The sequence below is a fragment of the Carcharhinus amblyrhynchos genome, chromosome 35 (genome assembly GCF_965287045.1).
Source record: "Carcharhinus amblyrhynchos chromosome 35, sCarAmb.v2.hapA, whole genome shotgun sequence".
Lineage (NCBI taxonomy): Eukaryota > Metazoa > Chordata > Chondrichthyes > Carcharhiniformes > Carcharhinidae > Carcharhinus > Carcharhinus amblyrhynchos.
Window position 1 is genome coordinate 19028591 of NC_137358.1, and position 17986 is coordinate 19046576.

At 46.9% G+C, this 17986-nt stretch overlaps 1 protein-coding gene across 1 annotated transcript; it reads right to left on the bottom strand.

Moving 5' to 3' along the window:
- Positions 1–726: 726 nt before the first annotated feature.
- mb (myoglobin) lies at positions 727–8645 on the bottom strand. The gene is made up of 3 exons (XM_080217349.1): positions 8495–8645; positions 2544–2763; positions 727–1745 (listed from the first exon to the last, which is right to left on the bottom strand). The coding sequence occupies exons 1-3, from the start codon at positions 8575–8577 to the stop codon at positions 1599–1601; spliced, it is 450 nt and encodes a 149-aa protein (XP_080073475.1). The 5' UTR covers positions 8578–8645; the 3' UTR covers positions 727–1598.
- Between the last annotated feature and the right edge of the window lie 9341 nt (positions 8646–17986).

Consider the following 17986-nt stretch of genomic DNA (forward strand, 5'->3'; position numbering starts at 1 on the left):
AGAGAGATCTTGGGGTTCATATCCACAGATCTCTGAAGGTTGCCACTCAAGTGGATGGAGCCGTGAAGAAGGCTTATAGTGTGTTAGCATTTATTAACAGGGGGTTTGAGTTTAAGAGCCGTGGGGTTATGCTGCAACTATACCAGACATTGGTGAGACCACATTTGAATTTTGTGTTCAGTTCTGGTCACCTCACTATAAGAAGGATGTGGCAGCATTGGAGAGAGTGCAGAGGAGATTTACCAGGATGCTGCCTGGTTTGGAGGGTAAGTCTTATGAGGAAAGATTGAGGGAACTGGGGCTTTTCTCTTTGGAGCGGAGGAGGATGGAGAGGTGACTTACTAAAGGTTTATAAGATGATGAGGGGGATAGATAGAGTGGACGTGCAGAGACTATTTCCTCGGGTGGATGTAGCTGTTATTAGGGGGCGTAACTATAAGGTTCATGGTGGGAGTTATAGGAGGGATGTCTGAGGTAGGTTCTCTACTCAGAATGGTTGGGGTGTGGAATGCACTGCCTGCTGTGATAGTGGAGTCAGACACTTTAGGAACTTTCAAGCGGTTATTGGATAGGCACATGGAGCACACCAGAATGATAGGGAGTGGGATAGCTTGATCTTGGGTTCGGACATAGCTCGGCACAACATTGAGGGCCGAAGGGCCTGTACTGTGCTGTACTATGTCTCTTGTGAGGAGCATTTAGCTTTGAATAACCTGCATCACACAGTGCAGCAGAGTGCAAGCTTTATTAGAATTTTTCGTTTACAACTTAATCAGTACATTTTATACATGAGATCCTTCCTATTCAAATGGGTCTGTTCAGAGCTCAAATGTCCAATTCCCTGCAGTCATGGACACTGAGGCCATTTCATTCCCACTCAGAGCAACTCTATACAAGACACAGTACATTCAGGAATATATGTAAAAACAATCCAAATTGCCTTAAGACCCTTCATCACTGGGGGATATTTCTATACAATGTGTAGTTGCTGGTTTCCATTTTTTTACTTGACCAGCGTATTGCATTACGTAGCGGCCACTTTGCAATCGCTACTGTCCATCCACTGAAATTTGCTGCTTAGAGCACTTCCACTTGGGGTGGAATAGCTGTAAAGAGTGAGGGACAAACAATGCACTAACCGTTGGCTATTGTACAGGGCGTGACTTGCTCCTCATTCTGGGGTTTGGAGTGAACAGAACTGTTTGCTCAAGTTTACAGAGGGTGCAAAACGAGAAGCTGGCCAGCACAGCTTTGCTTCGGCTGTTGTTAGTTTGCTTGTCTCAACCCCTAATAAATCAGTAGCCTCTGTTCTACACGTGGAATCGCAGGCTTTGAAATTCAGTGGTGTAATATATTCCACCCTGGGAAACCTGGCGGAGAGAATGAATGGGTGGGGATTGATTCAGATAGAAGCAAGGACAAGTATTTTAATTATCTAATTGCATTTTGCGTATATTCATTACATTATGAATGCATTCACCAAGTAAATATTAAAAGCTGAGTAGCCACCTTCACCAAGCAGTTCTAGAGAAGCCATTCATTATTATTTCTGTGCAGTTAGCTGTGAGCTTGACTGAGGAGTGGCATCTCTACCCTCTTTAACCTTGGAAGTTAGCCGCCTTGTACTCCTTCTCAATGTCAGCGCAGATGGTTTTAAAAGCAGCTGTAAATGCTGCTTGTGCCGGTGCATTCATCTCGCCAGGGTACATCTCAGCCAAAACACTTACAGCGATAGTGGTGATTTTCTAGGGAAAAGTACAAAGGATCAGTAAATTGATATGATCAAAGTCAGATCACCAGATCTTGCCTTGTTCACTTTGGCACTGGTTCCTTATACAGCAGAATCCAAAAGAGTGTGAGAGGTGGGGACTGGGAGAATATTGTCATATGGGGAGGTGATGGCATAGTGATATTGTCACTAAACTAGTAAAGTTTAAAGTTTATTCGTGCCACAAGGCTTACATTAATACTGCAATGAAGCTCCTGTGAAAATCCCCTCGTTGCCACATTCCAGTGCCTGTTCAGGTACACAGGGAAAGTTTAGCACGGCCAATGCACCTAAGCAACAAGTCTCTCGGACTATGAGAGGAAACTGGAGCACCCCAAGGAAACCTACACAGACAGGGAGAATGTACAGACTCCGCACAGAGATTGACCCAAGTCAAGAAATGAACTTGGCTCCCTGGTGCCACGAGGCAGCAGTGCCAACCATTGTGCTGCTCTTGAGCTGCTAGAAGAGGAGCTGTAATGTGGAAGGAGGCCCATTAGCTCTTTTTCAGTGAGCGAACACAATGGGTGGCCCTTTCTGGCTTGGTTCCCCGGTGGCAGAGGGTGAACCACGCTGTCACCACCTACCAAAGGTGAGCCACCTTCTCCACCCTCAAACATGCGGTGGAGTGGGGGGAATGTGCCACCAGTGTGTTCGAATGGCAGCCATCTGTGTTGTTAACCTTTTTATTTCTCAATGTGACAACAGAAAATATCAAACAAAATCAATTATCTAACAATTTGAGATATTTCCGGTATGACACAGCCATACTTACGGTGAAGTAATGCGGTGGGATTTTATGGTTGTTAATATGAGTGCTTGCAAGAGCCTTCACTGGTGCACTGTGATCACCCTTCTTTTTCAGGATGTTGCCCAGAGCCTGTAGAACGGTGTCGGCTTGTGCTTTGATAGCCGCAGAGTCCTTCAACTCGCCTAGGCTTTTGTTCTTAAGCTTGGGAAAGTGATTTTGGGCATCTGGATATTGCTCGAATAATCTGGGAAGAAAAACAGGTTAATGTGGCGTTTTCATACTTGCTGATCCCAAGGCACAGGAACTGGGGAGGAACTTGTGGAATTTGAAGATGGGATGAAGGGGGCTTGACATAATACTGACAAAAAGCTTGGGGTAAAGGGAGAGAGGTGTGAGCCTCTCTTTTGAAATTTATTCACAGGACGTGGGCGTCACTAGCTAGGCCAGCGTTTCATGCCCACCCCTAATTGTCCTTGAACTAAATGGGCATCTCAGAGGGCATTTAAAAGTCAATCACATTGCTGTTGGTCTGGACCTGGGTGAGGATGACAGATCTCCTTCCCTGAAGCACATTAGGGAACTGGGTGGGTTTTTATGACAATGGTTTCATGGTCATCAGTAGACTCATAATTCCAGATTTCTATTAAATTCAATCTCGCCATCTGCCATTACGGGATTTGAATCCGGGTCCCCAAAGTATTCACCTGGCTCTCTGGATTACTAATCTCGTGCCATCACCTCTCCTGATGGACCCTTGCGGTCATTGCCATCATTCTAACTGCTCTGCCCTCTCCCCACCTCAGGAAATCACTATCCCCCAGTACACACACTTCATTTGTCAAAAATAATACCAGTTCTGATATTCAAACTCTCTCAATCCCTGCTTATTAGGAGCCAGCTGAGAGAGCACCTTCTTAAAAAAAAAATAAGCATGATACCAATGTCATAGTAATCACACCTCATCTGCTCTTAGTGAAATTGGTTGAGGATTAAATTTTTTTTTATTCATTTATGAGTTGTTGGCATCACTGGTTGGGTCAGCATTTATTGGCCATCCCTAATTGCCCTTGAAGTGAGTGGTTTATGAGGCCATTTCAGAGAGAACCACAGTGCTGTGGATCTGGAGTCACATGTAGGCAAGTCCAGGTAAGGATGGCAGATTTCCTCCCAAGGGACATTAGTGAACCTGATGGACAAAGTTTCATCATTAGACTTTTAATTCTGTATTTTTATCTGGATCTCGGTCCCCAGAACATTATCCTGGGTCACTGGATTATAAATCCAACAACAAACCACAACTCCACCACTTCCCCAATGTTGGCCTGGATAACAACCCTCCAGGATTACCCTAGCTGCTTTTTGAATTAAAGGAACATTCAAACAAACAGTCCTTTTTCATTTTCTTTAAATACTTTTACTTGTGTCAGCGTGGACTGTGGACTTGAGACTTTGAGCATGGTTCACATTGAGCCAAGGCACTAATTTCATTTTTAGATTGTTTGACATACTATATTACCTTGGAAAGATTCGATGAGCTGGAATGTGGTAGATATTATGGACATTGCATAACTCTCTCTCTCTCTCTCTCGCATTCCTGATATTGTTCTCTCCCAGGGAATGAGTTTCTGTCCATATCACCCTGACCCCAATTTACCATACCTCTTCAATATCTGCTGGTGATAGAATCTCACCAAGTGTAAACACAGTGTGACGTCAGTGTATCATTAAGAAAGTTTTTTTTTTAAATCATGATCTCTGCAGCTCTCACAGCTTCTTAGCTCACAGCCCTAGCTAATCTCAATGCTGTTGTGTTGGCTACCAGATGTCTTTGTATTGCTCCTTAAGTGGCTTGGATGGGAGTTATCTGGTTTTACTTTGGGATTTCTTATAACTCTGCATCGTTAGAAAAAAATACTGGTTGGCAGGTCAGGTGATAGAAGTTCTTTCATTTTCAGCTCTGAGCTACAATTTAGTTTTTAGATGGGACAGCCAGCTGAAAAGAAGTGTTTTCTCTCTCCCTGCTTATTTTGGAAATTCTGCAGGTTATCTGAAAGTAAGGTCTTGCCTTCCTGCAGTAATGATTCTGCGTTTGAAGGCTTAACCAGAGAGTCTCTCCCTGGAGTTCTGAGAAACTGTTTTGACTTCAAACTGTTCTGAGTGAATCCAGAGAACTGCACACTTCAACCAATGGACTCAATTTTCAGTATCATGTGAGCATTAGTCTTTGCTGTGTTGAGCTTGTTTAAAGGGCTTTGTCTATGGAAGGTTTTGGTTGGAACACATTAGATATATTTGTTAAGGGTTATACATTATAGTGGTTGTTTTGGTTTCATGTTTGTAATTATTCTTGCTAATTTTCTTACTATACGTGTTAACTATATTCATAAATAAACGTTGTTTGACGATGCTCCCTAGTAGGTCATTTGAATCATACCTGAAGGAAGCATATCATTTTTATTCAATCCAAATTCAAGATGCAAAATTTATGATTCAGGTGAACACGGTAAAGCACTGTAGAGTTTCTGACCTGAACCGTAACAATAGAGCCTGACTGCTCTATACTGGTGCTTACGCTCCACACGAGTGTCCCCTACCCATCTTTATCTCGCCCCCATCACATTTCTCTGTTCTTTTCCCCTTTGTGTGTATCTAACTTCTCCTCGAATCTGTGCTAGTCACCTCAGCCACCCCCACACGATGATGAGGAAGGATGAAGTGGTTTCATTTAAATTCCATCATGGATTTATTAGCTATGGCCGCTGCTTTTGATCCCCCTGACAAGTGGAAACTTGATTTCTTTAATTTTTAATTCTTTTTTTTTTAAATGCGATGCATCAAAGGTTAGATCAGCATTTATTGTCCATCCCTAAAACGGCCTTTCAGAAGGCAGTGCTCGGCCACTGTGGTGTAGGTACACCCACAAGGCTGCTAGGGAGTTTCAGGATTTGGACCGAACACCAGAGGAGTGAGTGAATGCTGCCTCCGCCCCCCCAGAATGTTGATGGTGGGGATTCAGCAATTGTAAATCTATTGAATGTCAAGGAGGTACATCCATTCTTATTGGAAGTTCTTGCTACCGGACAGTTGTGTGGCACGGATGTTATTTACAGCTGACCTGTCTTAAGCCTGGATGTTTTCTGGGTTTTGCTGCTTTGAATAGTTGTATTATCGGAGGGATTACATATGGAAATAAACATTGTGCAAGCATCCTCACTCTGACCTTTTGATGGTGGGAAGGTCACTGATGAAGCAGCTGAAGATAGTTGAGCCTGGGACACTGAAGAAATCATGCAGCAATATCCTGTTCAAACAGCCACAGCCAGTGTCCCTGCGCTGACACCCTCAGCAGTGGAAAATGTTCTCAATGTTTCCCTTCATTAGGTCATCCTTTAACTTTCTCTTGGGAATATTCGCTGCCCTTGAATCAAACCCTGAACTCAGGAAGCTGTGTTAAAGCGTGATAATAGCCAGAGTAACTCACGTCAGTTTGGTACGTGAGACAGAAACTCAGTAACAGCGCATTGGAGCGGGGACTAACTTGTGTGTGAGAGGGAGAGACAAGGGCAGTGTGCAAGAGAGATTTGCTAACAGACTGTCCCCATTGTACAGCCACAGCAGACAGCTACCCCTATACAGTTATTCATTTGATAAACGGTGATGTCCCAGCCGATCAAAGGGAGCTCTCCCCTTTGCATTGGAGAGCTGACTGGTGGTGATTAACTCTGAGGATCACCACACCCCAGATGAGGGGGCAAGGCTGAGAAGATGGGACCTTTGTGAATAACGATGCAGGAATCTCAAATCAGCCATCCAGTCAACTGAGCGAACTGACTCCCGGGCCATTTGATACACACACACACCTTCAACACAGTGACACTGCATCACACACACACACACACACACACACGGGACAGTTAACACCAATCACCTCTGCACACACTGAAGACCCAGCTTCAACAGTCACTGCTGTTTACACACAATAAACAGTTCCAGTGTGTGCAACCTGATCACTCAGGTCACAACAGTATGTTCAGCTTGTCACAACACAGTCAGGACTGTGGGCAGTCAGCAGCTGGTCTGGGAGTGGATGGTCAGTGACTGTGGAATCGGTGTGCATGCAGTTTGAGAGCAAGTGGTCAGGGAATGGATGGTCAGCAGACAACAGGTCCCATTGTACAAACCATTTCACACCAGCCCCCAGCTTACTCCCTGCACACAAACCCTTTCAACAATAGGTATTCCCAACTGAACACAATCATGTCACTATTCAGTTAGCACAGCACCATCTAAATGATACTTCACAACTGACACAAACAGTCGGTCCCCACTGTACGCACACACTGTTTCACAATAGACATTCATCACTGTATACCACACGCACAGACATTCACAACAGCCACTGCCATGTACACACAGCTGCAACAACAGCCAGCACTCACTGTGGCCAGGGAGCGGGGGTGCCCGGTAAGATACTGGTCAACAGAAACTTCAGTGTTCAATCTCCACCAACAAGTTACGTGGGTGTGTGAGGAAGCTGACAATCAGAACTTTGTCTGCAGGAAACACAGGTCGCACATGCACAACATTCCCTTTGAGATGAGTGTGTGTACGGCTGCCTGTCGACACAGCGCTAATCCCCACTAAACACACAGTTTCACAACAGTCTCAGCTGGTCCGAAGACAACAGTTCCCATTTCTCACGATGCACACACGCCCCCCCTCAATATCGGTATCATTGTATACTCCTTGCACACACACCCCTGGTATCAGCATCATTGTACACTTGCTGCGCACATCCCTCAATATCGGCATCATTGTATACTCCCTGCACTCACACCCCCCAATATCGATCATCATCGCACACTCGCTGTACACACACCTCTCGGTCATCATTGTACACGTGATTCATGCATAAATGCACAACGTTCACCATTGCACAAATTTTCCCCTCACTGATGCCCCGTAGCCAGTTTCCCTGTAGCCACTGTGCAGCCATCATCTCACACTGCTCACCACAATAACTCCACAGAACAGAGTCACCACGATGGGCACTGAGTGGGTGGGAAGGCAGAGAGAGTAGGGAGAGGGTAGTTGGAGCGGAGGGAGCGGGGATACTTGGTCAGGACGGGGGTACTCTCCTGGAAGGGTTGTTAGGAGAGGGTAGTTGGGAAGTGGGGGGTGGGCTGGAGGGGGATTGAATAGGGGCTGTTTGGGGAGAGGGTAGTTGGAGAATTGGTGCTCAGGGAGGCAGTACTCAGGGAGGAGCTGATTGTGGAGTGGGTTGTTCGAGGAGGGGAGAGGTTGTGGAGGGGATGCATGAGAGGGGGAGGTTGAGGTGGGGTCCTCAAGGAGGGGGAGGTTGGGTTGGGGTGGGGGGTGTCCTCAGGGAGGGGGGTCCTTGAGTAGGGGAAGGTTTTGGAGGGGGTGCATAAGAGGGGGAGGTTGAGGTTGGGGTGAGGATCATTGGGAAGTGGGAGGTTGCAGAGGGGGTCTTTAGGGAGGGGGAGGTTGTGGAGGGGGCTTTAGGAAGGAGTAGGCTGGGGAGGGGGAGGTTGGGGTCAGGGTCCTTGTGGGGAGTTGGAGGTTGCAGAGGGGGTCCTTGAGGAGGGGGTGCTCAGGGACAGGATAATTGGGGAACCTCCATCCAGCAGCAGAGGGGGAGAACCTATGGAAGTATCTGTGGAAAATAACACTCCGTACAGTTAGTTAAAATATTTACTCTCCAGGAACAGAAGCTGAACTTTGGTTAGGACTTTTGGGAATTAAACAAAAAGTTAATTGTGTTTATGTAGCACCTTTTTTGACATCTCATAATAGTCGATAAGCAACAGATCCTCTGGACAACAATTTGAAAAGTCCGACCTGTATTTGGCGGGGGGGGTGGTGAGAAGGTGACCAAGCTGAGTCACAGCTGACACACTGAGAGTTGCTACAAAGAAATGACAGGGCACAAAATACTGAGAGAAGTGACTCACCGGAGGAAGATATTCTGGCCAGTTGCCGTTAGATTTGACTCCACTGCGCTCCAGACAGAGTTGATTTTCACCCAGTCGACCATTCTTTAGCCGGAAAGGATTTAGTTCTTCAAAAGTAAAGTCAGAGAGCTTCTGCCTTCAGCTCCAAGACACAACCTTTTATACCCTTGTTGAAGCTTCTCTTCCCTCCTCTCGCCAATCAGCCAATCCAAAGCTGTCCAATAATCCTATTTTGAGCTGCATTTCTCTACAGGTAGAATGGGGTTGGCAGCTGCTTATCAATGAGTTAATCTAGTGAGCATCAGGACCCGAGGAAGCTGCCAAACCCTCACTCCCCAACCAGTCACCCTTTCAATTTTCAGGAGCTGAGCTTTATCTCACCCACTGCCAATAATTGTAACATTCCCTTTGACATTTTATTCCCTCTGGAATTCAGCTCACAAAGCGCTCTGAGCAGTGAAAGTGTTAGATCTCAGGGCCCAGAGTTTAATATATGGCCACTTGCACGCACAAATCCACACACTCTCACACTCTCACACACACACACACACACTCACTCACTCTCACTCACTCACACTCACACTCTCTCACTCTCACTCACTCACTCACTCACTCACTCACTCACTCACTCACTCACTCACTCACTCACTCACTCACTCACTCACTCACTCACTCACTCTCACTCTCTCTCACACACACACACACACACACACATTAACACATTCACTATCACACAAACACATTAATACATACACACATTAACCCACACACAAACTAACACACACACATACTAACACACTCTCACGCACACGAACACACTAACACTCGCTCACTCACTCACTCACTCACTCACTCTCTCTCTCTCTCTCTCACTCACACACACACTAACGCACACATACTCTCACACAAACTAACACACACAAACACACTCTCATGTACACTAACTAATAAATTGGGTGGTGAATCTCTGGAATTCTCTGCCCGTTGAAGTGGTGGAGGCTACCTCGCTGAATATATTTAAGTCACGGGTAGATAGATTTCTGATTGACAAGGGGATTAAGGGTTATGGGGAGAAAGCGGGAAAGTGGAACTGATCCACTTCAGATCAGCCATGATCTTACTGAATGGCGGGGCAGACTCGAAGGGCTAGATGGCCCACTCCTGCTCCTATTTCTTATGTTCTTATAACAAACTCTCACATACGCTAACACACACACACACTAACACACTCACATACTAACACACTCACACACAAACTCATTTACACTCACACACACTCACACATACTCACTCACACACATACACATACTAACTCACACATACTAACTCACACTCTCACACACTCATACACTCTCACACCCACACTTGTGCACAATGTTCTTAATAGCGGCTTTAAAACTCAGCTTTATTGAACAATTTTTAAAGCTTTCCTCAATACCATGCTGGTGACATTCTTTCCCACAACATATATTTTATTTGTAATTTTTTGGGGAAAATATGCTTTATTCACACATTTGTAAAAGTACATTACATGAACATTCAAATTTGACATCACAGAAGTCACAGTCTAGTTTATTTCCAAGCAGTACATGACACTCTGGCCTGTCTCATTCCTCTAACACACACAGATGTAAATAGTATTTATTTACATACTAACTATGTAAACCTTCCCCATTCCCTGTGGTGGCTGAGTGCATCTCAGCATCAATGCCTCTTTCTCAGAAGATGAAGGAAATTTGGTATGTCCGCTCTCACTATCTTTTACAGCATCATAGAAAGCATTCTTTCTGGTTGTATCACAGCTTGGTCTGGGCTCCTGCTCTGCCCAAAACCACAAGAAACTACAAAAGGTTGTAAATGTAGCCCAATCCATCACACAAACCAGGGTCCCATCCACTGACTCTGTCTACGCTTCCTGCTGTCTCAGCAAAGCAGGCAGCATAATTAAGGACTCCCACACACCCCGGACATTCTCTCTTCCACCTTCTTCCATTGGGAAAAAGATACAAAAGTCTAGCGTCACGTACCAATTGACTCAAGAACAGCTTCTTCCCTGCTGCTGTCAGACTTTTGAATAGACTTACATCCATTGCATTAAGTTGATCTTTCTCTACACCCTAGCTATTGACTGTAACACTACATTCTGCACTCTCTTGCTTCCTTCTCTATGAACGGTATATTTTGTCTGTATGGCACACAAGAAACAATACTTTTCATTGGATGTTAATACATGTGACAATAATAAATCAAATCAATAGTCCTGGACCTTGGAATGTGCCAGTCTGCAACACTTGGTCGAGGACAGTTCTTTCAGCTGGAAGATCAGCAAGTTTCAGGCGGACCAAAGTGCGTCCTTCACCGAGTTGATGACCTTCCAGCAGCAGTTGATATTTGTCTCGGTGTGCGTCCCCGGAAATAGCCCGTAGAGCACAGAGTCCTGCATCACCGAGCTGCTCGGGACGAACCTCGACCAATACCACTGCATCTCGCTCCAGACCTCCTTTGCAAAGGCACATTCCACAAGGAGGTGGACAGCGATCTTCCCCCACCCCCACAGTCACATTGAGGATAATGTTTGGTCAGAGACCTACTGAATGGAGAGTTCCACTGCAGCGTGGCCAGACCTATCCTTCACAACAGAAGGATGTGGAGGCTTTGGAGAGGGGACAGAAAAGATTTACCAGGATGTTACCTGGTGTGGAGGGCATTAGCTATGAGGAGAGGTTGGAGAAACTTGGTTTGTTCTCACTGGAGCGACGGAGGTTAAGGTGCGACCTGATAGAAGTCTACAAGATTTTGAGAGGCGTGGACAGAGTGGATAGTCAGAAGCTTTATCCCAGGATGGAAGAGTAAATTACTAGGGGACACAGGTTTAAGGTATGAGGGGCAAGTTTTAAAAGAGATGTACGAGGCAGATTTTTTACACAGAGAGTAGTGGGTGCCTGGAACTTGTTGCTGGGGAGTCTTGACAAGTACATGAATGAGATGGGAATGGAGGGATATGGTTCCTGGAAGCATAGGGGGCTTTAGTTCAGTCAGGCAGCATGGCCGGTGCAGGCTTGGAGGGCCGAAGGGCCTGTCCCTGTGCTGTAATTTTCTTTGTTCTAACACCATGGAACTTGGTGTTTGTGTACCAAGGGTCTACACAAGTTTTACTCGCCTCAGAAGACTGGACAGCCTTTGTCAGTTCATCCAGTGTTAGTGGTTTGTTCAGGCTCTCCCACTGGGATGGCACAGTAGCACAATGATTAACACTGCTGCCTCACAGCGCCAGGGGCCTGGGTTCGATTCCCGGTTTGGGTCACTGTCTGTGTGGAGTTTGCACATTCTCCCCGTGTCTGCGAGGGTTTTCTCCGGGTGCTCCGGTTTCCTCCCACGTTCCAAAGATGTGCGGGTTAGGTGGATTGGCCGGGATAAATTGCCCCTTAGTGTCAGGGGGGATTGACTAGGGTAAGTGCATAGGGTTATAGAAATAAGGTGGGATTGTGGTCAGTGCAGACTGGATGGGCTGAATGGCCTCCTTTTGCAATGCAGGATTCTATAGTCTATGATCTCAGTGATAGACGATAGGAAGGACTGGGTTATCTGTTAGTTTCAGGCCGTACATTCTGGCGTGGGAGGATTTGGTAATCCTCTGAGCTGTTTTCTTCCTCCTGTGTGACCTTGTGGAAGAGTATGTGACCTTGAAATATGACACGTCCCAGAGAGCCGACAATCACTCAGTCCCACAGCAAGGGTGACACAATGTGTGAGGGAAAGCCAGGAGCAAATGTAGATGATCAGACTGACGGGGGGGGGGGAGGCGGAGAAGGGAAAGTTCACGTCAGGTCTGATCTTCACTTTCTGTATCGGTAAAACAGATTAGCATTTACGAAGCGTCTTTCACAATCCCGGGCTGCGCCAAATCAGCCAATGAGACACTCCTGATCTATGGTGCCAGCTGCAACATAGGAAATTTGGCAGCAAGACTTTGCACAGGAAGATCCCACAACGCAACAATGAGGCAGGTAATCTGCCTCTTTAGTTGAGGGATAAATATTGTTCCAGGAAATCCAGTGAGAATTCTAACACCCCCCACCCTCTACCCCTTTCTTCTATAGATCCTGAGAGGGAAGACTATTTAACATCTCATCTGGATACTGCAGCCCTGATGGAGTAGCCCTCTCTCTGGGTGAGTGGCTGGGGGGGGGGGGGTTGCTGCGATGTATTACATTATCAGCCTGTATTTCACCCTTCAGTATCCAGAATGGGTCAGAAATCCAAGATCTCCTGCCCCAGAGGGCAAAAACCACTTGTGCTCTCGAGGCTCCTTTCCCCATTGCGTCAGAGAAGGAGGCCATTCAGCCCATTAGCAATCTGGTCAGTCTAACTCTCTTGCTCTGAGTTGTCTTGTAAGTTTACTTGGCCCGCAGTGCCTGTGCCAGCTCTGCTGCTCCACTTGCCTACTCAGTGCCCCTGCAATGTTCACCAGCTAAGATTTTTTATTCATTTGTGGGACCTGGGCATCGCTGGCTGGCCAGCAATTGCCCATCTCTCGTTGCCCTTACAGGGCAGTTGCGAATCAACCACATTGCTATGGTTCTGGAGTCACAGGGAGGCCAGACCTGGTGAGGACGGCAGATTTCCTTCCCTAAAGGACATTAGTGAACCAGATGGGTTTTTCCGATTATTGACAATGGTTTTATGGTCATCAGTAGATTCTTAATTCCAGATATTTTTTATCAAATTCAAATTCCACCATCTGCTGTGGGGGGATTCGAACCCGGGTCCCCAGAACATTCGCTGAGTTTCTGGATTAATGTCGAGCGATAATCCCACTGGGCCATCACCTCCCCTGTCTGTGCGGAGTCTGCATGTTCTCCCTGTGGTCTGTGTGGAGGCAGGCATGCTGGAGTTGTTTAAGAGTAACTTAGACAGGCACATGAGTGGGTTGGAGATGGGAGGATATAGGAGATTGTTTTAAATAAGGTTCATTAGCATTGGGACGTCCCTGATAATGTATAAGGATGTGGAACAATACTAATGTTTTTCTCTTTTAATTCACAGGTTTTAAGTCAGTCCGCCTTGTTGTCCAATGAGGGGCATACACGCGATGGGTCGTACTGGGGCTGCTCTTGAATGTTCGAGAATAGCCTAGTGCTTCATGTCGTTAGTGTGTGCCTAAACTGGACCAGATACTGGGCAACACGACAGCTCAGTGACTATCGCTGATTGCTGTGCAGACACATGGATTTGGGTCGGTGTCTGTGGGAGTTTGCGCATTCTCCCCGTGCTTGCGTGGGTTTTCTCCGGGTGCTCTGGTTTCCTCCCACACCCCGAAGATGTGCTATTAGGCAGATTGGCAGGAATAAATTGTCCCTAAATTAGTTTCCCTCAATGTGGATGGCCATAAACAATAGATAAGGGTCATGGGTGGAGGGGGGGGACTGGTAATGTTAAAATGGCGGCGTGGGCTCGTTGGGCCGAAGGGCCTGTTTGCCGGGCTGTTTTTGTTCTTTGTTCTTTATTTATAAAGGTTCCTCTTTAAATTCTTTGCTTTTGAACTGTGCCTTTGTTTATAAAGAGCAGGATTCTGTACGCCTCGTTAACCATTTCCTCAACCTGACCTTTCCCCTTCAATCAGTTTTGCATTCTCTTTCCCTTTTAATTTTTTACCTTTTACTTTACATTACGCCCCCCCCCGCCAACCCCCCCCCATTCTTCCAATCAAAATGTATCACCTCACACTTCAATCTGATGAATTTTATCACCCAACCCACAGGCTGAGGACTGTCACTATCCATCTCACCATCTATATTTCTCCGTCAAAGGGTTGTGTGTTCAAAGCCCCAGCCAGAATTCTCAGCATCACTCCAGAACAGTACAGAGGGAGTGCCTCACTGTCAGAGGGTCAGTGCTGAGGGAGCGCCGCACTGTCAGAGGGTCAGTGCTGAGGGAGCGCCGCACTGTCAGAGGGTCAGTGCTGAGGGAGCGCCGCACTGTCAGAGGGTCAGTGCTGAGGGAGCGCCGCACTGTCAGAGGGTCAGTGCTGAGGGAGCGCCGCACTGTCAGAGGGTCAGTGCTGAGGGAGCGCCGCACTGTCAGAGGGTCAGTGCTGAGGGAGCGCCGCACTGTCAGAGGGTCAGTGCTGAGGGAGCGCCGCACTGTCAGAGGGTCAGTGCTGAGGGAGCGCCGCACTGTCAGAGGGTCAGTGCTGAGGGAGCGCCGCACTGTCAGAGGGTCAGTGCTGAGGGAGCGCCGCACTGTCAGAGGGTCAGTGCTGAGGGAGCGCCGCACTGTCAGAGGGTCAGTGCTGAGGGAGCGCCGCACTGTCAGAGGGTCAGTGCTGAGGGAGCGCCGCACTGTCAGAGGGTCAGTTTTCTTGTGTCTCTCAAATTCAGCCAAACACTTTTTTGTTGTTTTACTCTCAGAACATTGAACAATGAAAAGATTTTTGCCTTTGAATCTTTTCATTCTCTTTCTTTTTTCTCTTGCTTCACCCTCCTGTGTCAAGCGGACAGTGAAGAAAGTTATCTCCAATTGCAACGTGATCTTGATCAATTGGGCCAGTGGGCTGACGAATGGCAGATGGAGTTTAATTTAGACAAATGCAAGGTGATGCATTTTGGTGGATTGAACCAGGGCAGGACTTACTCAGTTAATGGTAGGGCGTTGGGGAGAGTTACAGAACAAAAATCTAGGGGTACAGGTTCATAGCTCCTTGAAAGTGGAGTCACAGGTGGACAGAGTGGTGAAGAAGGCATTCGGCATGCTTGGTTTCATTGGTCAGAACATTGAATACAGGAGTTGGGACGTCTTGTTGAGGTTGTACAAGACCACACTTGGAATACTGTGTACAGTTCTGGTCTATTACAGAAAGGATATTATTAAAATAGAAAGAGCGCAGAAAAGATTTACTAGGATGCTACCGGGACTTGATGGTTTGAGTTATAAGGAGAGGCTGGATAGACTGGGACTTTTTTCTCTGGAGCGTAGGAGGCTGAGGGGTGATCTTATAGAGGTCTATAAAATAATGAGGGGCATAGACACAAGGTGGATAGTCAACATCTTTTCCCAAAGGAAGGGGAATCTAAAACTAGAGGGCGTAGGTTTAAGGTGAGAGGGGAGAGATACAAAAGTGACAAGAGGGCAATTTTTTCACACAGAGGGTGGTGAGTGTCTGGAACGAGCTGCCAGAGGTAGTAGTAGAGGTGGGTACAATTTTGTCTCTTAAAAAGCATTTAGACAGTTATATGGGTAAGATGGGTATAGAGGGATATGGGCCAAATGCGGGCAACTGGGACAAGCTTAGGGGTTTAGAAAAAGGGATGGCATGGACAAGTTGGGTTGAAGGGCCTGTTTCCATGCTGTAAACCTCTATAATTCTATGAATCGGTGATTACATTTTTGGACCTTACTTTGATCTTTTCTCTCTCTGATTGCAATGTAACTTTGTCATTACCCTTCATTTTGGTTTCACTGTTAGCCAGATCTGTCTCTGGTGAAGTCTTATTTTGGAGCTGTGGTTGGTGTTTTGGAGCTGCGGTTGGTGTTTTGGAGCTGCGGTTGGTGTTTTGGAGCTGTATTTGGTGTTTTGGAGCTGCGGTTGGTGTTTTGGAGCTGTATTTGGCGTTTTGGAGCTGCGGTTGGTGTTTTGGAGCTGCGGTTGGTGTTTTGGAGCTGTATTTGGTGTTTTGGAGCTGCGGTTGGTGTTTTGGAGCTGCGGTTGGTGTTTTGGAGCTGCGGTTGGTGATTTGGAGCTGTATTTGGTGTTTTGGAGCTGTATTTGGTGTTTTGGAGCTGTATTAGGTGTTTTGAAGCTGTGGTTGGTGTTTTGGAGCTGTGGTTGGTGTTTTGGAGCTGTGGTTGGTGTTTTGGAGCTGTATTTGGTGTTTTGGAGCTGTTTTTGGTGTTTTGGAGCTGTGGTTGGTGTTTTGGAGCTGTGGTTGGTGTTTTGGAGCTGTGGTTGGTGTTTTGGAGCTGTATTTGGTGTTTTGGAGCTGCGGTTGGTGTTTTGGAGCTGTATTTGGTGTTTTGGAGCTGTGGTTGGTGTTTTGGAGCTGCGGTTGGTGTTTTGGAGCTGCGGATGGTGTTTTGGAGCTGTATTTGGTGTTTTGGAGCTGTATTTGGTGTTTTGGAGCTGCGGTTGGTGTTTTGGAGCTGCGGTTGGTGTTTTGGAGCTGCGGTTGGTGTTTTGGAGCTGCGGTTGGTGTTTTGGAGCTGTATTTGGTGTTTTGGAGCTGTATTTGGTGTTTTGGAGCTGTATTTGGTGTTTTGGAGCTGCGGTTGGTGTTTTGGAGCTGTATTTGGTGTTTTGGAGCTGCGGTTGGTGTTTTGGAGCTGCGGTTGGTGTTTTGGAGCTGCGGTTGGTGTTTTGGAGCTGTATTTGGTGTTTTGGAGCTGTGGTTGGTTTTTCTGGAGCTGTATTTGGTGTTTTGGAGCTGCGGTTGGTGTTTTGGAGCTGCGGTTGGTGTTTTGGAGCTGCGGTTGGTGTTTTGGAGCTGCGGTTGGTGTTTTGGAGCTGCGGTTGGTGTTTTGGAGCTGCGGTTGGTGTTTTGGAGCTGCGGTTGGTGTTTTGGAGCTGCGGTTGGTGTTTTGGAGCTGTATTTGGTGTTTTGGAGCTGCGGTTGGTGTTTTGGAGCTGTATTTGGTGTTTTGGAGCTGTGGTTGGTGTTTTGGAGCTGCGGTTGGTGTTTTGGAGCTGTATTTGGTGTTTTGGAGCTGTGGTTGGTGTTTTGGAGCTGCGGTTGGTGTTTTGGAGCTGTATTTGGTGTTTTGGAGCTGCGGTTGGTGTTTTGGAGCTGTATTTGGTGTTTTGGAGCTGCGGTTGGTGTTTTGGAGCTGCAGTTGGTGTTTTGGAGCTGTATTTGGTGTTTTGGAGCTGCGGTTGGTGTTTTGGAGCTGCGGTTGGTGTTTTGGAGCTGTGGTTGGTGTTTTGGAGCTGCGGTTGGTGTTTTGGAGCTGCGGTTGGTGTTTTGGAGCTGCGGTTGGTGTTTTGGAGCTGCGGTTGGTGTTTTGGAGCTGCGGCTGGTGTTTTGGAGCTGCGGTTGGTGTTTTGGAGCTGCGGTTGGTGTTTTGGAGCTGCGGCTGGTGTTTTGGAGCTGCGGCTGGTGTTTTGGAGCTGCGGCTGGTGTTTTGGAGCTGCGGCTGGCGTTTTGGAGCTGCGGTTGGTATTTTGGAGCTGTATTTGATGTTTTGGAGCTGCGGTTGGTGTTTTGGAGCTGTATTTGGTGTTTTGGAGCTGCGGTTGGTGTTTTGGAGCTGTATTTGATGTTTTGGAGCTGCGGTTGGTGTTTTGGAGCTGTATTTGGTGTTTTGGAGCTGTATTTGGTGTTTTGGAGCTGTATTTGGTGTTTTGGAGCTGCGGCTGGCGTTTTGGAGCTGTATTTGGTGTTTTGGAGCTGTATTTGGTGTTTTGGAGCTGCGGTTGGTGTTTTGGGGCTGCGGTTGGAAGACGGCGACTGAGGGGGGTATCTAATAGCAGTATGTAAGATTATGAAGGGTATCGATAGA